The 25,325-nt window shown below is 39.1% G+C and overlaps 2 protein-coding genes across 2 annotated transcripts; both read left to right on the top strand.

Annotated features, from left to right (window-relative positions):
* The first annotated feature begins 914 nt into the window (after positions 1 to 914).
* On the top strand, positions 915 to 25,325 carry LOC104586934 (uncharacterized). Its single transcript, XM_010244338.3, has 5 exons — positions 915 to 1,231; positions 2,052 to 2,172; positions 2,446 to 2,879; positions 22,854 to 23,133; positions 23,786 to 25,325. The coding sequence occupies exons 1-5, from the start codon at positions 1,188 to 1,190 to the stop codon at positions 25,088 to 25,090; spliced, it is 2,184 nt and encodes a 727-aa protein (XP_010242640.1). The 5' UTR covers positions 915 to 1,187; the 3' UTR covers positions 25,091 to 25,325.
* On the top strand, positions 9,420 to 22,847 carry LOC104586933 (uncharacterized). Its single transcript, XM_010244336.3, has 2 exons — positions 9,420 to 12,639; positions 12,876 to 22,847. Exons 1-2 carry the CDS (start codon positions 12,192 to 12,194, stop codon positions 12,899 to 12,901), a joined length of 474 nt encoding a protein of 157 aa, XP_010242638.1. The 5' UTR covers positions 9,420 to 12,191; the 3' UTR covers positions 12,902 to 22,847.

Raw genomic sequence — 25,325 nt, 5'->3', positions numbered from 1 at the left:
TCACATCACATTGTGTATATGAGATACACAGAGGCCCCGAACCACACAACACCTTGCAGAATGCCTATATAGGTGTGATGTGGCCTAGGCTACCAAATTTTGACCACAGCAAAGAATATCTGTTGTGCTAAGATGCGATTGAAAAGACACCACCCAATTTATCCACCACCCCAATTTTAATTTTGATAACACAAGATGATATATCAACAGCTAAAGAAAGAAGAAAGAGCTTAGTTACAGGGATTAACAGGTCTAGTGGAGTCTTTCTTAGCCATATCTGCAACCCAGGGAGGGCAATTTTCCACAAACAGACCTGACTCCACTAGACCTCTTTTTGTTGGCACATGGGTAACTGAGTTGGAATTGGAAACATTGTATCTTGAGCCTTGTTGCTGTTTCCAAAGTTCAGTGATTGTATGATATTGGCGCAATCGCTTTTTAACCTGCTCAGAAGATGAAGATCCAAACCTTTCAAAATTGCCAGAGATGAGACTTGGGCTGGGCCAAAAGATTCTGATACTGCCAGGCCCAAATGATTCTGGATAATCACTCCAAACCAAAACCCGCTTTGCCAATACCAAAAAAACTACCATCACACCCCCTAAATTGACGAGAAGTTTAATACCCACCACGTGGCCATCGTCTTTGTTCTCATGAGTCATGATGGTCAAACGAAGTTCCAGCGTGTATTATGTGTGTCACCAATCAAACACACCCCACTCTCTTCCGAGTTCACATTAGCGCCCCACATACATATCTCAACGTGCATTGCGAACATCATCCATGCTTGTCGTCTGGAGATGTTCCCAGTATACGATACGATTGGAATGTGGTGTTGGACGCCTGAGGGTGTGGGGCGCGCACGCGAGTTCCTCTCTTTGTTGCCTCTTCGGTCACTGTCGGGCTGTCGGCTAGGATAGGAGAAAGGAGAATAAAAATGAAAAATACCTTTTCGATGTAATGGCGTCTTTGATCAAATTTCTTGTCGAATTTGGGTTCCAATTCTCTGTAATTCGTCAAATTTGCTAGTGTTTCCGTAGATCGGGTTCTTAGAATGAGCTCAACTTGATGTATGAGATGCTAAGGTGATTGGAATTTCAGGTAATTTGGTTCACACTGATGTAGCAGCAGCAGCTCAAGTTTCGAAGTTAGGGTTCTTGTGGATTGGTTCGAGCTTGCTACTGAAAATGCAGAATTCTGGGAATGAAGGCCAGGATGTGCAAGATCAGAGGTAGGGAGCTGGAACTCCCATTTCTTTTGCTTTAGCTTGTAATTAAGATGTATAAAGAGAAGCTTGGTCGTTTTCCCCTCGCTTCAAATTTTCTTTCCCATTCAAGTTGCTACTAGTTGACTTGTTATTGAGCACGGAATCATGGATTTATTTTTGTTCTTTGTGGCTTATAGATTAGTGTTTCTTATGGTCTTCTTTTATCTGATTGTGGAGAACTTGGCTGTCTGACTGTTTGGGTTTCGGAACTTAACAATGTTGGGATGTATGATGTATCTCTAGGGATCCTGGATGTTGACAAACTTGGGGATTTTGAAGAAGTATATGATGTTACTACATTTTCTTTTGTTTTTTTTTTGTTTTTTTTTAATTTTTGGGAGATACAAGAGTTCTGGGTGTTTGGACTCATGGGATTGCGTTAAATGATGAAATGAGTGAGTTAAGGTTTTCTTGAGTTGCTAATTCTTCTCTACTACTGATTATGCGTGATCAGTGAGTTAAGGTTTTCTTGAGTTAAATGATGAAATGAGTGAGTTAAGGTTTTCTTGAGTTGCAAATTCTTCTCTACTACTGATTATGGGTGATCAGTGCTTGTTTTGGATTTTACAGGTTTTAGGTATTTGCTAATTAGATTTGTTGACAGTTAGGGGGGTCTTACATAAGCTAATTGTTGCTTTTAGTTACTTTTGTAATTTGCTGCGGAAATGCTAAAGGGCTTGGGCTTTGATAACGTATGAAGACATCAGAGTTTGTATTTTGAAGGGAAGCTGAATAACATTTTTTTGGTAAGTGAAAGATGAATAACTTCGTTCTTACTTTCCAGGCAAATAACTGGTATGGAGGACTCCACTGCTATGACTATCGAGTTCCTTCGTGCTCGGTTGCTGTCTGAAAGATCTGTTTCAAGAACTGCAAGGCAGAGGGCTGATGAGCTGGCTAAAAGCGTAAGTTTAATTGAAATCTTCATCATTTTCTGTGGAGGTTTTCTTGTTTGATCTACTGTTGAGAAGTTATGTTTGTTTGCCTTCTATCTGTTTATTATATTTTCTTTTCTTTTTGTCCTTTTCTTTTGTTTCTAGTTATAAAATATCTATCATGTTTCTTTTCTTTCACCGGGAACTTTATTAGTTATTTGAATTATTGACTGTCCTTATTCTCAATTGTTCAGAATTTCTCAAGTACTATACATTTTGTTTGTTGCCTGACACTCAAAATAGGTTATGGAACTGGAGGAACAGCTAAAGGTTGTGACTCTCCAAAGAAAGAAAGCAGAGAAAGCAACAGAAGAAGTTCTAACTATACTTGAGGACAATGGAATCAGTGACTTATCTGAAGAACTTGATTCAAGCTCTGACCAGGAAGGACTCTTCTATGAAACAAAAGAGGACAATTCCATGAAGGAAGAGGAAAACTCTGTGACTTCAAAACTAAGAAAGGAACCAGAGGAGTTGCCTGGTTTGGGCTTTCAAGGTACTTCTTTACCTGGTAAATGTTTATCATGGAAAAGCTGTAGTGGTGGTCATAAACATCTTCAAAAGAAGTACATGGAACAGGCTAGGAGGCGGCGAAGCAGTTTGATTTCTAGAACTGGATCTTCTCCAAGACAGCGTCTGGGGAAGTCATGTCGCCAGATAAAACAAAGAGAAACAAGGTCAGCCTCTAATTCCTTTCTCTTTTATGTTTGGTTTATTTGTTGAGGCAATTCAAGACCTCCTGTTGTTTCCAAGGATGGCTTCTAGATGACAATCTAAATTTCCACTCAAGCAAAAGAACTTTAGTTGCCATATTTAATAGGTTTTTTTATCAGTAAAAGAGTATTTTATTAATGATACTTAAAACATAAGGTTAACATAAAAAGGTTAGACATATTCCTATTAAAGAACTACAATTCTGCCCAGGAAACTGCTGCCTGAGTGCCCCTTGCTTAGCTAAGGAGTCTTCCATCCCATTTGCGGTCCTTCTCTCCCATCTCAAAGTGCTATACATTTCCTTTTCTAAGCATCAGATTTCCATAAAATGTGCCCATACAACCATACTCCTGGAGAGTTTTCATTCGTCTAGGAAATGGCAAGTTTTGAATCCCTACTCCATCTGTTGCAGCCCCATCTGTTTTGCTAGTCATATCCCTTGTGGTAGTGCCATAAATCATCATGACCAATTGGGCCTGCTACCACCTTGCCCATATGGTTTCTGAACACTCCTCCAATACCTGCCGTCCTTGGGTTGCCAAGAGAATGAGAGATCTCCCATCAAAATTCAGCTTAATCTTATTAAAACCTGGAGGTTTCCACTCCATTACCTCTCTATCTTTAACTGTAGAAGAGTTTGCTACTTGTGTCCAATTTTGTATAATATCATTAACCGAATAAGTGAAAATTCTCTAAAGTCTTCACCCAATGTGTCACCTTTAGTTACCATATTTGATTGATAGCCTAGCAATAAAGATATACTAAAATAAAAATATCTGTAAGAGTACATACAGAGCGCCAGGTTACATATTAGAAAGAGAAAATGGTCTATGCTTAGTCATCCTAGGTAGTGATGCAATCAGTCTGACCCTTAACTGACTAGTCAATGATTAGTTGACACTTTGATAAAACTGGTTATGAATAAACTTTGGGCCAAAGTTAGCAATGGCATTATGTTATATGTTACACAGTAAACCACCAAGAGTGATCAAATTTTTATCAGTAAAAGAGTGATATGAAGCAGCAAACATACATAAACGTTAAATTGTGGTTGCTTGGATGAAACTCTGCCTTGCACACCTAAGTATTATGTCTACTGTAGATAATTATATTCAAGTTGAAGAAAGGGTCTGAAGAACTCTGTTTTTTGTTTTATAGTTGGCCTGATTTTTTGGCATGCACAGAAAGATGTACAGTTTCTGGCTGTACATGATGCATACTCAATACATACTTGTAATCTGAGTTTTTATAGAGAAGATATAATACAATACTTTATCTCTTCTAAAAAAAAGGAAATTGTGTCTACTTTTAGCCTGATCACAGTTATAATCTGCCAAATAAATTAGAAAATATGGAAAAAATCGTAATCCTCTAATCTACTATACTCTTAAGATAGTAACAAGAGATGGTGGTGTACAAAGGGAAAGAAAGGATGTGTCAGTGTTATCAAGGTGTCAACTAGTCAGTTGAGATCCATATGTATGCATATTTATCTAGTCAGTAGATACTCATGAATCATGATGTGGTTACCTAGAATGACTAAGCATTGACTAAGTTGACTAGTTGACGAATGACTAATCAAACTCAGCCACAAAGTTATTTTAAAGTTGTATTTATTTGTCAATATCTCTAATTATTTGAAACAATGTAGATATAGAATAAAATTAAAGAAACAATAAAATAGAAAAAAGACTTGTATGAACATTGTTTTAAAAGGCTTAAGCCTTGAGGCGTGAGGTGTATGCCTTGAGGTGAGGCGCACAAATTTTGCCTCAAGGCGTAAGCTTCATAACTTTGATGTGAGGCTTAAGCCTTTGTCAGAATGAGGTGTAAACCCCAAGCCTCAAGGCATGAGGCGTAAAAAGGCGTAAGCCTCAAATATCAATGATTACATAGTGATTTAATGCAAAAAAATATAAATTTTTACAATGTAAAACATATAGAAAAAACACTTCAATAATTATAAGCCAAATAAAAAATAAAAAAGAAAAGCCAATGAGGCAAATAAAATTCTATTAGTTTTTCTTAGTGTTTTAAGAGAGTTCAATGCAAAAAGGACTACTTAAGTTCTTAGTTTCTTTTGGATAAATCAAGTGAGATTTTTCTTATTATTCTAATTGTAATGCCTCAAGTTTGTTATTTTTCATATTTCTTAATTTTTAATAATAATAGATCAAATCAACTAAGTTGTTTCCTTTCTTCTAAATTGTTTTTTACATGAAATGTAAAATGTTTATAGTTGTTAGTTGATTAGTTATTAATTTATTTAATGCTTAAGTGTTAAAACTTTTTGCTTATAAACTTCTAGTTTTATGGATTTGTGTACTTTCTATCATTTTAATTTGGCGTATTATATGTTATTTTCATCAATTTACAAACTTTAATTAATTTTTCCTTAAACTTTGAGGCTTACGCCTCACCTTTTTGGGCCATTATGCCTCAACTACGCCTTTAGCCTTTTAAAACATTGTGTATGAAATTCACTAATTATTTGGCTAATGGTATATAAAATAAGAAAAAAAACATAAAATGAATCCGGTAGTGAAGGATTGAAGAGGTTAGGGACACAGTTTTGATTAGAGCAGTACACTGGCTGAAATTCATTGATTCTTTTTCAAATGTGTCAATGGACAATCTACTCAGAAACTGGAAAGAAGTTGCTGAATCTTCATTCCCTAAGGTTGTTTCTAATTATCAGTGGTATCCACCAGGAAGTCTGCCCAGATGCTGAACCTCTCAGACTTGAACCAGGCCAGAATCAAAGTGAAAAGTCGAGGCGTTCATGTTATCCCTAGATCGATTCCCCTACTCGATAGGAACGTCTGGTTCTATATCTCTGTAGAGGTGGAGAAGACGAACAAGTCGACTCGCTCTACCGGCTCCTTTCCACGTGGCAACTCCTCCTTTGACGTCTCTCTACATGCAAGCTCAGACAAGTTCCAAGAGGGTGAAGCAAAGTCGGCGGCGAGTCTCAAAGCAGTGGCGAGAACTTTAACAGAGAAGCTCAAAAGTTCAAACTTAGGAAGGAAACTAGACAGTCTCGATCCTTCTTAAAGACTTCCCAAGACTCAAAACTGTCACCCAGAAACCAGGATCTGAAACCCAACCCGAATTCTAATCGGTTCAAAATCCAGGGCCTATCCTTAAAGGCCCATGACTCTTAGGGGGACCCAGACCCAAGTTCTTCAAGCCCACTCAAAAGCCCCTCATTCTCTGGGCTCTCAGTGCCTGAAACCCCTCCCAGCTCGGGTTGGCAGAAAGGTAACGTCTTCAAAGCTCCCACTCCTTCAGTGAGCTCTGGTTTAGCTTCAACTACTGAGGAAGACGATTTAGGGGAAGATATCAGCTCCTATGCAACAGAGTGCAATTCAGATTCTCAGGAAAAAGTGTTCGAAAGGGTCCAAAAACTATTCAAAGGGAATGTAGTTTGGGGGAGTGTCGAGATCCTAGAACAAACTCAATTAGCCAATCCAGATTATGGCAAGCTTTTGGACTCAGAGAGCCATGGTTGTAGACAAGGAAGATATTCGCCAGTCTCTTCTCTCAATCCTCATCAAGCTCGTTGGTCATCAACCGGGACTTCTTCCAATCCTTGTTTGTCCTAATTTGGTGGAATTAGGATTGGAAAAGTTACAAACTTATTGGGAATTGAAAGAAGGGAGACAAGTGGAGAAAAACAGGGAATAGCTGAGGAGGAACAAAGCAGAAATAAGTGGGAAAAAGGGACCTAGAAAGGAATTACAAAGGCTTCAATGGGGATTAGTTACAGGATCGAAATTCAGGAGGTAGTAGGACAAACAAGGGAAATTTCAGAAGAGAGGCTTAATGAAAATCTTAAATTGGAATGATTGGGGGTTGGGAGGTCAGCTCAAAAAAAACCTAGTGAAGGAGACCTTAGAAAGAGCAAACCTGGACATAGTCATTCTACAAGAATCAAAGAGACATTAAGGGGTAAGAAATGGACAGCCATTCCTATAGTGGGATCTTCAGGAGGTATCATCTTAGCTTGGAATGAAGACGAACTCTCAGGCTTGGAGATTGACAAAGGAGAATACTCAATCTCAGTCCTCTTCACCAACATTAAAGATGGATTCAACTGGATTTTAATTGGGGTGTATGGTCCTAATTCTCCCTATGAGGGAGAGATTCTGGGGGGAGTTGGATTCTTTGCATGAAGAGGAAGACATTCCGTGGTGTATAGAAGGAGATTTCAATGTTATAAGATTCAGTCAAGAGCACTCAAGGTGCAGAGCATTTCTAGACACAACTTGTGTGATCTTCCCCTCAAGAATGGACAGTTCACATGGTCAAATATGCAGGAAAATAACATCAGTTGCAGACTTGAAAGATTTCTCCTTTCTCAAGAATGAATAGAGAATTTTCCCAACTTATTCCAGGAAATTCAGCCTTGATGCACTTCTGATCATTGGCCCTTAGTGCTGAATACTGAATTGACTATTAAAAGAAAATCCCCTTTCAGACTGGAAAAAGTGTGGGCCTTGCACAAGGACTTCTCCAAAAATGTAGCTGATTGGTGGAAGGAATGTAATGTGGAGGGATGGGCTGGTTACAAGCTATTACAAAAGCTAAAATTTCTAAAAAGGAAGTTAAAAGTTTGGGGAAAAGAAGAGTTCAAGGCCTTTGAAGATGAGAAAAGGTTAATTCTTTCGGAGCTGGAAGAGTTAGATATAAGGGAACAAAATGGTTCTATAGATAACTCAGGCAGAGTAAGAAAGCCGACTTGAGGAAAATGTGGGAGATGGTAGTCAGAAGAGATGAAATTTATTGGAGGCAGAGATTGGGAGTGAGATGGCTAAAGGAAAGAGACAATAACTTAATATTCTTCCATGTTTACGCTTCAGGAAGGTGCAGCAAAAATTTCATCTCTAAATTGAAAGTGGACAAATGGGAAGTGGAGAATGTTGAGGAGATCACAGAAGCTTTTATTTCCTTCTTCAGAAGTCTGTACTCTTAAGGAGAGAGCTTGCAGCCATCTCTTGAGGAGTTGGGAAGGCTCGACCCTGCCCTTAGAAAAGAAGTCTTGGCTGGAAAGAAGCTTTGAAGTATCAGAAATTAAAGAGACTGTTTTTAGCATGGATGGAGATAGGGTTCTAGGGCTAGATGGTTTCCCCTTGTTCTTCTTTCAGAAGTGCTAGGAGATTGTTAAAGAAGATCTAATAGAGTTTTTCAGGGATTTCCACTCCTCTTCCATTGTAAATAAAGGATTAAATTCAAACTTCCTTTGTCTTATCCCAAAGAAAGGGGGGAATTTTGGAGGTCAAGGATTTTAGACCAATAAGTTTGGTGAGAAGCATTCACAAAATTTTGGCCAAGGTGTTAGCAAGGAGGCTCAAAGAAGCCTTAGGAGAATTGATATCCCCAAATCAGTTTGCTTTCGTCAAGGTAAGACAAATTGTGGACAACATCCTAATTGCAAATGAGTATGTAGAAGACAGAAAAGCTTCTAGGAAGCTCGGGGTTCTAGTTAAATTAGACCTTGAAAAAGCTTATGACAAAGTAGATTGGGATTGCATCTTAGATTGCCTAAAACTGAGGGGTTTCGGTAGTGGATGGATTAGGTGGATGAAAGGTTACATTGGCTCTTCATGGTTTTCAGTGATGGTTAATGGGGAACTAAAAGGTTACTTCAAAGCAAGTAGAGGGCTAAGACAGGGCTGCTCACTCTCTCCTTTCCTCTTCACTGTAGTGATGGATATTTTAATTACCTCTTTGAGAAAGCCAACCTTCTTAATCTGGTGAAAGGTTTTGAAATAGGGAGGAACTCGGTTCCTATTTCTCAATTACAATTTGCTGATGATATCATTTTATTTCTAGATGCCTCCATAGAGAACATCACTAATGCAAAAAGAATAATTGAATGTTTTGAACTAATCACGGGTTTGATGTTCAATTTCAGCAAAAGCAGCATAGTAGCCATAAATTCTATAATAGAGGATCTCCTTGAACAGTTCAAATTAGTGCTGGAATGCAAAGTGGAAAACCTCTCTATTTCCTATTTAGGGATGCCGCTTGGAGGAAACCCAAGATCCTTTAGCTTTTGGGGGCCGGTGATGGAGAAATGTGAGAAGTTAGCATCTTGGAAGAGATGTTATCTATCAAAAGGGGGAAGACTCACACTTCTAAAAGCCTCCCTAGCAAATTTGCCTATCTATTTCCTTTCAGTGTTCTGAATTCCGATGAAAGAAAGAAATTTAATTGAGAAAAAAAAAAAACTTTCTGTGGGATAGAGGAGGGGAAAAAAGAAATCATTTGGTAAGCTGGGGATCAAGTTTGCAATCCAAAGGAGGAAGGGGGTCTAGGAGTTGGACATCTGAAAGAAAAAAGCACTTCTTTTCTGGGTAAATGGCTGTGGAGGTCCCCCATCGAATCCAATGCTCTTTGGGCAGCTGTCGTCACAAGCAAATATGGATTAAGCAATAACAGATGGGATAGCAATCTCCTTTCGAATTGGGTAAAGTCTTCAAACCCTTGGAAAGGTATAGTCTCTTCACACCCTACCTTTTTTCCTTTTATTAGATATAAAGTAGGGAATGGTTCAAAAATTAAATTCTGGAAAGACCTTTGGTGGGGGAATTCTACCTTAGCAACCTCCTTCCCTAGACTTTTCAACCTCTCCCTAGATAAAAGACTCGAGCGTTTCCAGCAATGAAAAGAAGTTCTGGCCTTGATGGAGGTTATACAAAGGGCGAAAGAACTGAATATTAGAAAACTAATTATTGAGGGAGATTCGAGATTGGTAATTAATTGAATACAAAGTGATGAGATGATGATGTGGATTTACAGCAATGAAAAGAAGAAATTTAGATGGCTGACAAGAGAGATGGAAATCTCTTTCAACTGGATAAAATGCTGTACTAATTCTGTAGTGGATGCTTTAGCCAAACAAGGGGTGGGAAGAGAAACTTTAGCCAAACAAGGGTTGGGAAGTGGTTTAGGGGGTAGACCAGCCTTAAATCGGCCCCTCTGAACCAGATTAAAAAAAAATAAAAAAGAAACAAAAAAAAGAGTATCGTTACTCCCTATCGACGTATCGCCCTGTATCAATACTTTGAACCTTGGTGGGGAGAGAGAAGAGTTTTTATCTCTCATTGCCCTTTTACCTTGTACACTTCGTACTTATTTGTCATGTACTATTAGCATATATATTCTAATGAAAGTTTGATGTTATCGATCAAAATTCCAATTTGTGGTATGTAGATGTCTAAGGGTGGCCACTGTGTGCAAAAAAAAAAAAAGCATGTCAAAGGTTAGGACCATATCCAATCAATACCTCCCAAGACTCCAAATAGATGGGACCAACATTGGATAATAATGGCCTAGTGGTGTTTTGGTATGGAGTTACTTAGATAAAGGGCACACCAGATAGTCAAAGGTTGTCCTCTTCTTTTGGAAAAGAAAGTCTGTACTTCTCTATCCTAACCTATCCAGCCTAACTTTTTTCTTTTTTAATGTTTGCAAAACAAAGACTATAAACTAAATGTTCAATATCATTCTTTTATTGCATAATTGTGATTTGCAAGGTTCAAAGTATCGATACTAGCCGATACGCTGGTAGGGCATATCGACCCTTTTTTTTAACTTCCACTTATTTTTTTTCGATTTTGGTTCAGAGGGGCCGATTTAAGTCCCGGTTATCCTCTGAACCAGGCCCTGACCCGATACAACCCCTGTAGGGGCATATCAGGAAGGGCTCGATACGATACCTATCGGCCGATACGTAACGTTTTTTGAACCTTGGTGACTTGTATTAACTTATTTATAGATTGCATCAATATCTTAAATTTAGAACATATCATTTTTGTTGACTAGTCATTGCCTAGGTACTGAATGGTAATCATACCAATTAGAGAGGCAATGACTAGCTATTGCCTCACCACATTTATGGCAATGGGATGTATAGAAATTGATGAAAATGATAATTAGGTACAATGATTTATGGGTAAGGGGCTTTTGTTAGTTGGGTTTTATTTTAGTTTGGTTCTTCTTCAGGGTGTGAACAACAACACACCTAAGTTTTTTGACAAAACCCTTTCTTCTTCTTCTTCTTAACTTGAGTACTTTAACTTGGTATCAAAGCATTGGAAGATCAAGGAGAGCATCAGCCACTGGTTGTGACTCACAGATGAACTTGCTGATGTCAGGACGCTGCCGGTTGACGTCAGTAGCCTGTACAATCGATGGCGTCCATTTACGGTTTTGACACCCATTGATGTGCCTCGTTTTAGAGGAATTTTGATATACATATCATGGAGATATGAAGCTCTTTTACATTTTCTTGGATTTTTCAGATGAAAATTGGCAAAAAATTTGGAGTTTAGGGCTTGCATGCTCGCATTGTGTGCTGGTTGTTGTTAAATCCACTTGCGTATAAATTGTGGTAAATCTCTGAGATTATAGGAAGTAGTCTCAGATTTTTTGGAGACCTAAAACTTTTTTGGGAATTTTTTTCTTCCCCTATTTTGCCACTAACACCTTCTTTTCTTTTGTTTTATTGTTGTAGCCCGTGTTTAACCTTCAAGGAAAGGTGTTTGGGTGTTCATCTAGTGTTGGGAGATCATGGTGTTGGTGAGAAAAGTGTTTTTAGAGGGGTGGTGATTAATGGACTCACACAAGGATGTGTATGTACCTACCTATGTCCTCTTGGGAAGTAATGATAGTGCTAGAGGGAAAATTACTACTGTAAAACTTGATGGAACAAATTTTCTTGAATGGTCTCAATCAGCTAATCAATTGGTGGAAGAGGTAAGCTTGGGTTTATTATCGGTAAGGAAGCTAAGCCGAAGCCCGAAGATCCAAATTATTCCAAATGGGATCAGGATAATTTGCTGGTTATGTCATGGCTTGTATGCTCTATGCAGCCTCACATTGCCCGCAACTATATGTTCCTTTCAACAGCTAAAGACATTTGGGATAGGTTAACTTCAACTTATTGTCAAGCGAAGAACACGACTAGATTCTATCAGTTGCAAAGAGAAGCATGTAATATGTGACGGGGGGAGAAATCGGTGGCCATGTATTTCTCTTCCTTACAATCAGTTTGGGAAGAAATGGATCATTTAGAAGCTTTGGAGTGGAAGGATCCTATTGATGCTGAACAATACAGGAAGTGCATTGAGAAAAACCGAGTTTTTGATTTCCTTGTTGGACTAAATGCCGATTATGATTTCACTAGGCAACACATCCTTAGTGTTGATATTTTGTCACTCTCCACAGCATATTCTTTAGTGTAGAATGAAGAGAATAGGAGGATTGCGATGATGCAAGTTCCTGTTAGTGAGCACACAACTCTTGTGTCTATAAAACCCAAACAGAGTTCTGGTAAACCTGAAGAGGTAGTTTGTGAATATTGCAAGAAGCCAAGGCACACCAACGATAGGTGCTGGAAACTAAATCCCAACCTAAAGCCTGAGAAGTTTAAAACTGGAAAGAAGGTTAATGCTCATGTTGCTACAACTAGTCATCATTCTCAGACTCACATGCTTGAGGGAAATTCTTTTGCTCAGGCATCTACTCATGGCACCTCTGATGTGATGGAAAAATTGAGAGGCATCTTGATCCATCTTGAAAAGAGTGGGTTGCCTACATCTGCTGGTTCACATACACCTTCTAGTGCCTTTGCAAAATTAGGTACTACACTTGCGTGTCATGCCTCATCCTCTAGCTCTTGGATAATTGAAATAGGAGCTAGTGATCATATGACTGGTATGCCTTCCTACTTTACCACGTATAAACTTTTTTCAGGGAAAGGTAAGATTACTGTTGTTGATGGATCTCAGACCCCAATCTCGGGTTTGGGTGAAGTTAAACTTACCAACAACCTTTCTCTGAAATCAGTTCTCCGTGTCCCACAACTGCATAGAAATCTCTTATTTGTTAGCTCACTTACAAAGTTTTATACTTGTTTTGTAACCTTCTTTCCATCTTATTGTGTCTTCCAGGATCTAAGTACGGGGAAGACGATTAGTAGTGGACATGAAGCTGATGGAGTTTATCTTCTTGATTAGTCTCCAAAGTTTGGGTTAATGTGTCAGTCTGAGTTCTGTCATGATGAAAAACTAAGTCAATTGAAATTGTGGCATCACCGTCTTGGGCATGTGCCTTTTGGTTCATTGAAGTTTTTGTTTCTTATTCTGTTTGAGTCCTTGTCTAGTTCTGGTCTACAATGTGAGGTCTGTCAACTATCAAAGCAATGTAGAACCACATATTTTGCAAGTAACAAGAGAAGTAATGTTGCTTTCCATGTAATACATATTGATGTTTGGGGACCTTATTCTGTTCCATATATGGGTGGTTATAAATATTTCATTCTCTTTGTTGATGACTACTCGTGGTATACCTGGCTGTATTTGATGAAGAGTGGCAAGAGCCGAGATGAAGTTCCTTCAATTATAAAAGGCTATTTTAATATAGTGGAGACACAATTTCAAAAGAAGATTAAGATTATTAGATCTGACAATGCTAAGAAATACTTTGAGAAGCACTTACAGACTTTCCTTGAAGAGAAAGGAGCAAGTCACCAAAGTTCATGTCCTCATACCCCCTAACAAAATGGGGTATCAGAGAGGAAAAACAGACATGTGGTTGAAGTTGCCAGGGGATTGTTATTCCAGATGCATGTCCCAACTCGGTTTTGGGGGGATGCTGCACAAATAGTTGTATATCTTATTAGCAGACTTCCTTCGCGGACCCTTCATCTCTAGTCTCCTCATCAACTGCTTTTTCCTGATGAGGATACCTTCCATCTTCCTCCTAAGGTCTTTGGGTGTGTTTGTTTCATCCATGACATGAGTCCTTTTAGGTTGAAATTTGATCCAAAGTCTATTAAGTGTGTCTTCTTGGAATATTCTTTAGTCCAAAAAGGGTACCGTTGTTATGACCCTCGCTTTGGAAAAATGTATGTGTCTAAAGATGTCACATTCTTTGAGCCTACTCCCTTCTTTTCCTCTTCTCGTCCTTCTCTTCAGGGGGAGAATGCTAGTAAAGATTGGACTCCTTCTTGTATGCCGATTCCTGCTCCAGCTATAACTGGTATTGTCGATCCTTCTCCTTCTCTTCTTCCTCCTTGTGGTGGTAGTAATACTCCTCCTGTGCCTCCTATTCCTCAGTCTTGGCACTAGTGGTTCGTTAGACGGAAAAGGAGGATGACTCTAGAGATTGAATATCCATTACGGTTTGACTTCCTAGACTCAGGTAATTTGGATTCTGAACCTCTTCTTGTTTTTTATACTTGCGGTGAACCTGTTACTGAGCCTCCTAGTGTGGTTTCTGATCTTAACCTTCCTATTGCGGTTTGTAAAGCAAAAATGACATGTGCTAAATATCCTATCTCAAATTATGTCTCTTATGATACCTTATCTCCCTCTTATTGTGCCTATATCTCTTCCATTGCTTTTGTTTTTATCCCTCACAGTGTTACTAAGGCAGTGCAGTTCCCTCATTGAAAGGATACTATGAACCAGGAAATTGAGGCGCTTGAGAAAAATCAGACATGGGACGTTGTTTCTCTTCCAGTGGGCAAAGTTCCTATTGGGTGTAAGTGGGTTTACATAGTGAAGCATAAAGCTGATGGCTCAAGTGAAAGGTATAAAGCTCGGCTTGTGGCAAAAGGGTATACTCAATCTTACGGCATTGATTATCAGGAAACCTTTGCTTCAGTAGCCAAGATGAATTCAATTCGAGTTATCATGTCTCTTGCTGCCCATTATTCTTGGTCCTTGTATCAAATGGATGTTAAGAATGCCTTCCTTAATGGCGACCTTCAGGAAGAGGTCTACATGGAACTTCCTCCTGGAGTGAACATCCCTGGGAGTGAAGGAAAGGTTTGTCGTTTGAAGAAATCCCTTTATGGCCTTAAACAGTCCCCTAGAGCTTGGTTTAACAAATTCAAAAAGCTATCTTAGAAATTGGTTTTTTTCAATCTCAAATGCACAATATCCAGATATGGATCTCCTGTCATCAACACATCTAGCCCAATCCGCATCTGTATACACTTTTATTTTCATGTGACCACTATTCTTGAAGAGTATACCTCTCCCTAGACGTCTCTTTAAGTAGGCAAGAATCCTTTCTACTACAAGGAGGTGGATGATCCTAGGAGAATGCATGTATTGGCTAACAACACTAATAGCATAAAAAATATCTGGCCGAGTTAGGTAGAGATAAAGAAGTTTCCCAACCAGCCTTTGGTACATAGCCCTGTCCTCAAGAAGTTCTCCATTTTCTACACTTATTTTATGGTTAAGCTCAACAGGTGTGTCAGCAGGTTTCACTCCTAACTTTCCAATTTTTTCCAATAAGTCCAGAACATACTTCCTTTGAGAGATAAAAATGCCATGCTTAGATCGAGCTACCTCAATTCCTAGGAAATAGTGCAATTCCCCTAGGTCTTTCACTTCAAATTCCTTGTGAAGATGTTGTTTAAGGGTTTCAATTTCACTAATATCACTCCCTGTTATCATAGTGTCATCTACATAGACTACAAGTAGAGTCAGGGAAAGATCTGTCTTCTTAAAGAAGAGAGTGTGATCTGATTGAGCCTGTATGTAGCCGAATTTGTCCAAAGCTAGTCAAAACCTATCAAACCAAGCTCTTGGAGATTGTTTCAGTCCGTACAAGGCCTTCTTCAAAAGGCAAACTTTCTTTCCTACTTCTGTACTATAAAAACCAAGGGTAGTTCCATGTATACCTCTTCTTGCAAGTCTCTGTTGAGGAAAGCATTCTTAACATCCAGCTGAAATAGTGGCCATGAGAAGTTTGCAGCAATGGATAGTAGGACTCTGATAGTGTTCATCTTTGCAACATGTGCAAAGGTTTCCGTATAGTCTATGCCATAAGTTTGTGTGAATCCCTTTGCAACCAATCTGGCCTTATACCTCTCTATAGTACCATCAACATTATATTTCATAGTAAACACCCATCTGCATCCAATAGGTTTCTTCCCTTTAGGCTGGTTGACTAGTTCCCATGTGTTGTTCTTAACAAGAGCATCCATCTCTTCTTCCATTGCTTCCTTCCATTCAGGCATCAGAAGGGCTTCTTGCACTTTTCTGGGTATAGGAATAATAGCAATAGATGCTAGGTAAGATCTATAGGATTCTGAGAGACAATCATAGGAAAGGAACTTGGAGATGCAATGGGCAGTGGATGAGGTGCAACGACGCTTCCCTTTACGAATTGCAATTGGAAGATCAAGGTCATCTAGCAGTGAAGGCTGAGCATCTGTAATGGTGGGATCAACTGTGGGAGCAGTAGTAGTGTCTAGATCTAGGGTTGTAGAAGATGTTGGGATCAATGTTTTAAAACGCGGAGACGTGATGCATAATTTAGAACACAAGAGGTCTAATCCTCCTGAACACAAGGAGGCGTGAGCCTTCTTAAGAGGAGGGGGGGGGGGGTTAGGAGGAGGATGAAGAGGAAAGGGGGATCTCATTTTTTCTTTATTTTTAATAAAAATCTTTTATGTTAAGAATAAAGATGCATAACAGTAGTTCAAAGGGGGGGTCTTGTCGAAGCGAAGGCTAGCGAGCGAAGCGAGCTCGCCGAAGCGGAGTAGGGGGCAAACCATTTTCTTTCCCCTTACTTTTCTTCCCTTCCCTTTCCTTTTCTTTTCTTTCCTTTTCTCTTTTTTTCTTCTCTTTCCTTTCCTTTTCTTTCCCTTTCTTTTCTTTTCCTTTCCTTTCCTTTCCTTTCCTTTCCCTTTCTTTTCCTTTCCTTTCCCTTTCTTTTCCTTTTCTTTCCCTTTCTTTTCTTTTCTTTTCCTTTCCTTTCCTTTCCTTTATTTATGTTTTCTTTTTTTTTTCCTGTATTTTCATATCAAGTGTGCATGAGGCGCAAGAGGCGTACGCCTCTAGCACGCCTCATGAAAAAAGCGCAAGAGGCGTACGCCTTAGAGGTATTAGCACCTCTGGCATATGCCTCAAGGCATTTTGGGAGCGCCTCGCTTGGAGGCGCGCCTGTAGGCGTACGCCTCCCACGCCTTTTAAAACACTGGTTGGAATTGACCTAGATTGCTGTTGAGCACGAGAATCAACTTGCCTCCACCACTTTCTGTGATACACTCAACTCTTTGCATTTTTGACAACCCTCACCCTCTTCACAACTCTCTCCCTCAGTAACTGGGACAGATAAATGAACTTTTGGGGCTGAAACTGAAATCCCTTCCTCACTACTCTCCCCTTGAGGAGAAGCTCTATAATAGTAGGGCATATCCTCAAAAAAGTGGCATCCATGGACACAAACCGCCTCCCTGAAACAGGCTCATAACAACAATATCCATTTTGATTTTGTGCATACCCAAGGAAAATACATTTAGTAGCTTTGGGATCAAACTTGGAGCAATGAGGTCCAAGGATTTGAACAAAACAAGTACACCCAAAAGTTTTGAGGGGAATAGTGAACATGTCCTTATCTGGATACAAAAGACTGAACGGAGTTTGCATGTTTAGAACCCGTGAAGGAACCCTGTTAATAAGGTACACGGCTATACGGATTGCATCCCCCTTGAAGCGTATGGGAACATTAGAGTTGAGCATGATGCTTCTGGCTACCTCTAAGATATGTTTATTTTTTCTCTCAGTAACCCCGTTTTGCTGAGGTGTACGAGGATAGGTTTTCTGATGAATGACCCCATGATCAAGGAGTTAGGATGCCAAGGGTTTTGCAAAGTATTCCTTGGCATTATCGGATCTAAGAGTTTTGATATTGGTTTCAAACTGGGTTAGAACCATCTGATGGAAAGCCTGGGTCAAAGAAATGACTTCATCTTGAGAGTGCATAAGATAAACCCATGAGAAACGGGTATAATCATCAACAAATAACAAGAAATATCTGTACCCTCCCATGGTAGGAGTATGATATGGCCCCCAAACATCAATATGCACAATTTCAAAAGGAAGGTTGCTTCTTTAATTACTCGAAGGATAAAAGACTCTTCAAAGACCCAAAAGACAAATGACCTAAGCGGTTATGTCAAAGCATAATCTTACTCCAAGACTGAGAGACAAACAATTTCCCACTTCACTCTTCTTCCCCTGTGAATGTTCAAGCAAATAGACTCCATTCATCTCATGGCCAATCCCAATCACCTTCTTCGTTTCCAGATCCTGAAAAACACCAATCAGGGAAAAAGGTTACTGAATAGTTTTGATTTTTAGTAATACTAATAACTGAAAGCAAGTTAACACTAAGCTTGGGAACATGCAAAACTGAGGATAGGGTGATGGCATCAGATAATCTGATGTCTCCCTTGCCAGAAATTGGCACAAGGGAGCCATCAGCAATAGAAATTTTGTCTCTCCCAAAGGATAAACAATAGGTGCTAAACAAAGTAGATAAGCTGGTCATATGGTCTGAAGCACCTGAATCTATTACCCAGAGAGGTCTAGTGTTACCTGGGATAGAAGCATGACATGCGGTAGCTCTTGTACCTGTATGAGCAAGGGCTGAAGTAGGATGAGCAGGTGTGGTAGTTGAAGACTAAGATGTAGATCCAGAAATACCAGCTTCATTCTCTAGTTGTGTCAGTACAGCCTGGACAACTGCTAAGGCATCCAAAGATTTGGTCCTTGTGCTGGAAGAAGATGCATTGTCAGTAGTAGTTGCTACATTAGCACTCCCCTTCTTGCTTCTAAGTCTAGTTGGCATTAGGTGAGAATGCAACTTCCAACAGGTATCCCCAGTGTGTTTGGGCTTCTTGCAATGATCACAAAAAATATCTCTCTTGTACCTGTATGAGCAAGGGTTGAAGTAGGATGAGCAGGTGTGGTAGTTGAAGACTAAGATGTAGATCCAGAAATACCAGCTTCATTCTCTAGTTGTGTCAGTACAGCCTGGACAACTGCTAAGGCATCCAAAGATGTGGTCCTTGTGCTGGAAGAAGATGCATTGTCAGTAGTAGTTGCTACATTAGCACTCCCCTTCTTGCTTCTAAGTCTAGTTGGCATTAGGTGAGAATGCAACTTCCAACAGGTATCCCCAGTGTGTTTGGGCTTCTTGCAATGATCACAAAAAATATCTGCTTCTGTGGGCTGAAAAGATAGCATCACCTTCCTCCTACTCTCTTCACTGTGGACTAATGAATAGGCCTGAGATAGAGTCACACTCTCCCTAGTGAGAAGTTGCTGTCTTGTAATATCAAAATCTGAGATTAGACTGGCTAGGAACTCAAAAACTCTATTTGTTTCAATCAGTTTTCTATATGTTTCTGCATCCCTCTGGCTTTCCCATTCAATAGTTTCCAAGTGATCAATTTTATGCCAAAGAGATTTCAGAGTAGCAAAATACACTGAGACTGGCTTTTCCCCTTGTTTGAGGTTGTTTACTTCACACTTTAGTTCATAAGCTCTAGCCACATTAAGAGGTTGAGAATAAGTCTCCTTCATGCTGTCCCAGATTTCCTTGGCTGTTTTTGCCCAAAGGTAGTTTCGGCTGATGTGGGCCTGCATAGAGTTGCATAGCCAAGTTATCACCAAGTAGTTCTCTTGAACCCATCTTGAATGAGATGTATCCTCCTTGGCTGGTTTCTTTGTCTCTAGTCACGTACCCTAATTTTCCTCTACCCCCAATGGCCATCATTGCCGATTGGGCCCATTCCAAGTAATTTGTTCCATCAAACCTAACAGTGGTAATCTGGAATGAATTTTCAGTCATGTTACCAGTCCCAAAACCTTCCCCTTGAGTTTTCATCTCACTTCCAACCTTTTTCAAACTAAATAGGTCGCAAAACTCCAACAAGAAGACTAAAGAAAACTAGTTTTCTACTGAAATACCAAGAAAACAACGAACAACAATCCAGAAACTGATCTCAGCAAAGAATAAGAACCAGAACTTAATTTCAGTGACAGTTCCTTCTCAAAACTGTAACATTAATCAAAACACCAGAGAATAACAGTCCAGAAACTGATTTCAGCAAAGGATAAGAACCAGAACTGTAACTTTAATCAAAACACCAGAACCCTAGGTCAAGATCAGCAAAGAACAGGTCTTGATTCTTTAAAAACAGCAAGGTGATCTCAGATTTATTATGCTGCTTAAAGGTTGTACCTTTCTCAGTAAAAGGAACTCTGATCATCTTCTTTGGTTTGAAACCTTAACCTTGATCGAATCTGAACTCTTTCTCAGAAAAAAAGAATTCTGATCGTCCTCTTTGGTTTGAAACCCTACCTTGATCGAATTTGATCTCTGATTCTTCCTGGTTAAATCTTTCACCTTCTTGGGCAGTCTACAGTACTCCAGTAGCCTCCAAGAACCAGGCAGCTGCTGCAGAGGTCTTGATCTAATGGATTTTCATGTAGCCGACCAGATCAGGCTTACATGGAAACCCTAGTTTTTCTCGCCAATCGCTCTGATACCAACTTGAAGAAAACTAGTAGATTTCTGTCTTACTGCAAGGAAAGAAGAGAACTAGGCTTCGAAGAGAGAAGGGAAGAGGGAGAGAGGAGAAGAGAGGAGAAAGGGGATCGGTTGATGATTCTGCCACCCCATAAATTTCATTATATGGTTTAGTTTCCTTACAAGAATAGGAGATAAAAAAAAGAAAGATAGGATAAGGCCAGCCGACCCAACTTAAAACGAATTAAAATAACCAAGTGTGGGTATGGAACCTCACACTCGTGGCTACTAAGTATTTCTACATTATCATAGGGGATGATATCTCTGGAATTGCTGAACATAAGTCTTTTCTTGTTACTGAATTTGAAATTAAAGATCTTGGAAATCTTCGGCATTTCCTAGGGATTGAGGTCGCAAGGTCAAAGAGGGGCATTTATATTTCTCAAAGGAAATATGTCCTTGATCTACTTTAGGAAGTAGGGAAATTGGATTGTAAACCAGCTGAAACTCCAATTGATCCTAATCATTAGTTGGGAGTTGACGATGGAGATGTCTTTCTTGACAAAGCTATGTATCAAAGACTTGTCGGTCGCCTTCTTTACTTGTGTTTGACTAGACCAGATATATCATATGCTGTGAGTGTGGTTAGCCAATATATGCACAGGCCTAGATCATCTCATATGCAAGCAGTGAATAGAATACTTGCCTATTTAAAAGGATGTCTAGGAAAAGGGATGTTGTATTCTAATCATGGGCATCTCAAGGTAGAGGCTTATTCTGACGCTGACTGGGCAGGTTTTATTGATGATAGGCAGTCTACTTCTGGCTATTGTACCTTGGTGGTGGTAATGTTGTATCTTGGAGAAGTAGAAACAATCAGTTGTGGCTCAATCTAGTGCAGAGGCAGAGTGCAGAGAGCTATGGCTCATGGAGTTTTCGAATTGTTATGGCTGAAGAACTTGTTGACAGAAATGGGAGTGCAGATTGATACTCCAATGATTTTATATTGTGACAATCAAGCAGCCATAAACATAGTCCACAATCTTGTTCAACATGATCGTACAAAGCATATAGAGGTTGATCGACATTTCATTAGAGAAAGGGCTTCTAGTGGAGAGATTTGTTTACCTTTTGTGAGGTCTGAAGATCAATTGGCCGATTGTCTTATTAAGGTGTCTCAAAATCAAAGCTTGACAATAATCTGAACAAGCTGGGCATGACAAATATTTATGCTCAGCTTGAGGGGGAGTGTTGAGAGTGTAAGGGCATTTATGTCCTTTCATGTTTTTTGTATTTGGGCACCTATTCAAGGGCTCATTTGTAGTTTTTTTTTCAAATGTTAAGAAAAGGCATTCTTCAGGGCCCATTTGTATTTGGGCGCCTATTCAAGGGCCCTCCTCTTCTTCTTCTTCTTCTTGAGTACTTTAACTCTTTTATCTTCGAAAATAAATAAATAAATAAATAAATAAATAAATAAATAAATAAATAAAAGGCATGCCTAGATGCACAGATGAGGTGCATTTCAAGGTTTGTGTCTTGCCTAGTCCTAGGCACAACCCCTTTGAAAAGGTGAATGCCTCTACTCAACTCCTTTTTGCTAATGTTGTTCATTCACTTTTTTTTTATACAAGTCATTTTTTTTAAAGATATTGAATTATAATTAAATTTATAAAACCTTTTTTCGTACGAATTAAGAATTTAAGACCCTAACATGGACTTGTTTGGGCTTGCCTTAAGGGGCTTGGTACAAAGGCAGCTCGTGAAATTAGGAATGAAAGATATTTAACGTCACATTAGCTTTTTGATATGATGTGATTGGGAAAGTAATAAAGAGTTTGAAAGTTATGTGTTATATATTTTTTATATGTGTTATTTATAGTGCTTGAATATGTTTTATATGTTGTGCTATTTTATATTTGCATTTTCACTTTAAATATGCTTTATATGTTATGTTTATGTATTTTAATTTGAGCTAATAATATTTTGAAACATTTAGTTTAAAATTAATATTTGCATTTTTAATTAATACTATTTATATTTTTTCTTGATTTATTTTGAAAATTTACATTTTTTTGTATTTTTTTTGGATTTTTTTTTGAATTTTTTAAAAATTTGCACCATGCTTCGAAAAGCCCTTTGCACTTTTTTCTTGCACCTTGTTCCTGGGGCACAAAAAGCCCTTTGCACTTTTTTCTTGCACCTTGCACTTTTAAAACATTGATCAGGTATAGGAAAATTTTGGAATCGAATTTGAATAACACTGGTATCCTACCACATTTATAACACTAGGATATATAAACTGATGAAAATGGTTAATTTGGTATGGAAAATTTGTCATTGCAATTGAATACCTCTCAGTTTGAACCTATTGAGTGGTGTTGGTATCCTCTGCTTGCAAATGTGCCATATGTTGTAGGATGTTCTGTGTCCACTTCAAGAGTAACCAAGAATTTCTCATTGTGGTTTATTGTTTTCCAAGACACCTTGGATGCATTCTCAACACATATAAAGACATAAAAGAAAATCATTGGATTCATTACCACCATATTCATATATAAAATCTTTCTGCCTTTTGTTTATGTTGTCAGATCTGCAGCAGATGAGGTAAACAATGGGCCTCTCCTGCTTGATGCTCAAGAAAATGGAGCTGACAGATGCTTCAAAGATGGGCCTGAGACCTTGAAAGGTCCTAGAGACAAGGAAGAGAAAGTGGGTAAAATTGGCCTTTATGTTAATGGAAGCGGGCAAGATGCAGATATGGAAAGAGCATTAGAGCAGCAGGCCCAGCTCATAGGTCAATATGAGGCAGAAGAAAAGGCTCAGAGAGAATGGGAGGAAAGGTTCAAAGAAAATTACAGTTGTACTCTGGTATTCTTCATATGCACATTTTAAAATTGCATAACATTTATATACCTTCAATTCTACAAAACTCAGCAAACCCCTGCTATGTTGCAAAGCATAAAAGGTGTATTGCATTTTGTTGGAAATACATGGTCACCTACTCACACCTTTTATCTTCAAATTACATGGTTAAAAAAAAGCTTGATCAATACTCGGTAATGTTTGTGATATCCACATCCAAAAGAGCAGGCCAAGTACTTCAACACCATTGTTAGAGAATAGGTTGCTTTGTTACCAATAATTATGGAACTCCAGTGCTGATCCTTCATGGGATTTGGGATACTGATCAGTTTGACTTAAAATTTTTCTGTAACTAGCTTTTGATGCCTTGATTTCTTTCTTTCTTTCTTTCTCCTTTTTTTTTTTCATTTGGAAATTGACAGGGCATTCTATTTACTGGATGATCTAGACTTGCATATTGACCTTTATTTGCAAACAGAAAGCTATCTTCACATGTGTTGTCCCACTTGATAAAAAATCCTATGATTTATCTCCTTTCTTTTTCTGTTTACTTCAATCACTTGCATCCTTACAATACGGAATGCTTGGTTATGTTTGGATATTGTGTTCTTGTTGTACTTGAAATTAAGTCTTTGTTTCTTGTTTGTGAACCATGAAGGGTTTGTGTGAACCTGGGAATCGGTCAGACATCACTGAAAAAAGGGATGATATCAGGGCAGAAATGACAGATCCTGGTGACATGGTCCCTTCTCATGGCCAAGGTGCAAAGTCAGAAGCAGAAGATGTCTGTTGCAATGATCAAGTAGAAGCCCAAGCTCCCAGTGCCTTCCTTCCCTATAGGAATGATGATATGGGATGCCTGTTGGATCAACAGTCCAGCAATAGCAAAAGTACATCTGGTAACGAACTCCCAGCTATTTTCTCTTTTTCATGCCAAGAGAAACTAGAAGTTGACTCTAAGAAGCAGGAGCAAGATTGGTCTCAGAATAACTCTCTTCCTCCTCCATCTGGGCTCCCTAATCATCAATTGGCACAGAAATCTTCTCCTATGGGTGGGAATTTTTCCGAACGAGAACTACTATACAGCCAAAACAATTCCCATGCGGTGATTGTGCATGAAACAACCAATGGCTTGGAGAGTGTGTTGGAAGCACTTCAATGTGCCAAGTTATCGCTAAAAGAGAAGCTTGATAAATTGCCATTATCAAACGAAGTGGTGGATATGGTAAGAATGCCAGAAACCACTGTTCCAGATATTAAGGCTGGTGATACCATGGAGATTCCTGTTGGATGTGCTGGTCTATTCAGGGTACCAACTGATTTCCAAGTTGAAACTACTCATCTTCATGCCAATTCATTGGGGTCTTATTCTGCTTCTGTGTTAAGTTTGGCAGGTTATTATCCCAATCCCAATATGCGAGTTGGACCTGCTGAGGCCAATCGATACACTTCCAGACCTCAACTGGACACTGCAACTAGAATTTCTACTCAGAAGCCATATGTTGATCCCTACTTGAATGCACGAATTGGTCTACCTGCTTTAAGTAGATACACCTATCCTTCCTATGCAGATTTAGTGCCAAGAATGCCAACTACCTCTATTGATGGACTTCTGGGACTGCAACCACTTCTGAGAATGCCAGCTGGCTCTAGTGATGGATTTACAGGACTGCAACCTCTGTCGAGAATGCGAGTTGGCTCCAGTGATGGGTTTCCAGAACTGCAACCAATGCCGAGAATGCCATCTGGCTCTAGTGATGGATTTTCAGTACTTCAACCTATGTTGAGAATGCCAACTGGCTATCGTCAAGGATTTCCAACATTGCAGCCTATGTCGAGAACGCAAACTGGCTCTAGTGAAGGGTTTTCAGGACTGCAAACAAGTATGAAATCTAGAATGCCTTCAAGAGATGAATATAATGTTTACCATGATCAGGTTGGACCAAATATGCATAGGTATTAGCAATCAATTGGCAGTTGCTGGGTCTGGCCTCGGTCTCCCGATGAAGATTTTGTGATACAGGTTAGGTAACATTGATTTCCTTGTATTTATGGTTATTGGGAGGTCATTTGTATCATATTTGAGTCATTGTTGAAACGAAAAGTTTTTTTTCTCAGCACATTGTATTGTAATCAGTCTTGGGCTTTTTTTTTTTAATTATTGAATCAGAGAATTTGAAGATCATGTTGTTAACACA

This window comes from Nelumbo nucifera, chromosome 2, assembly GCF_055504915.1.
Source record: "Nelumbo nucifera cultivar China Antique chromosome 2, China Antique-T2T, whole genome shotgun sequence".
NCBI lineage: Eukaryota > Viridiplantae > Streptophyta > Magnoliopsida > Proteales > Nelumbonaceae > Nelumbo > Nelumbo nucifera.
This window is presented reverse-complemented; position numbering and strand designations above follow the sequence as displayed.

Bases quoted from the DNA above. Each gene is read 5' to 3' on its own strand.
- LOC104586934 (XM_010244338.3), top strand. From the start codon at position 1,188: ATGCAGAATTCTGGGAATGAAGGCCAGGATGTGCAAGATCAGAG. The intron at 1,232-2,051 runs GTAGGGAGCTGG...CTTACTTTCCAG, and splicing joins CAGGATGTGCAAGATCAGAG to GCAAATAACTGGTATGGAGG. The intron at 2,880-22,853 runs GTCAGCCTCTAA...TTATGTTGTCAG, and splicing joins ATAAAACAAAGAGAAACAAG to ATCTGCAGCAGATGAGGTAA.
- LOC104586933 (XM_010244336.3), top strand. From the start codon at position 12,192: ATGATGCAAGTTCCTGTTAGTGAGCACACAACTCTTGTGTCTATAAAA. The intron at 12,640-12,875 runs GTATGCCTTCCT...TGTGTCTTCCAG, and splicing joins AGCTAGTGATCATATGACTG to GATCTAAGTACGGGGAAGAC.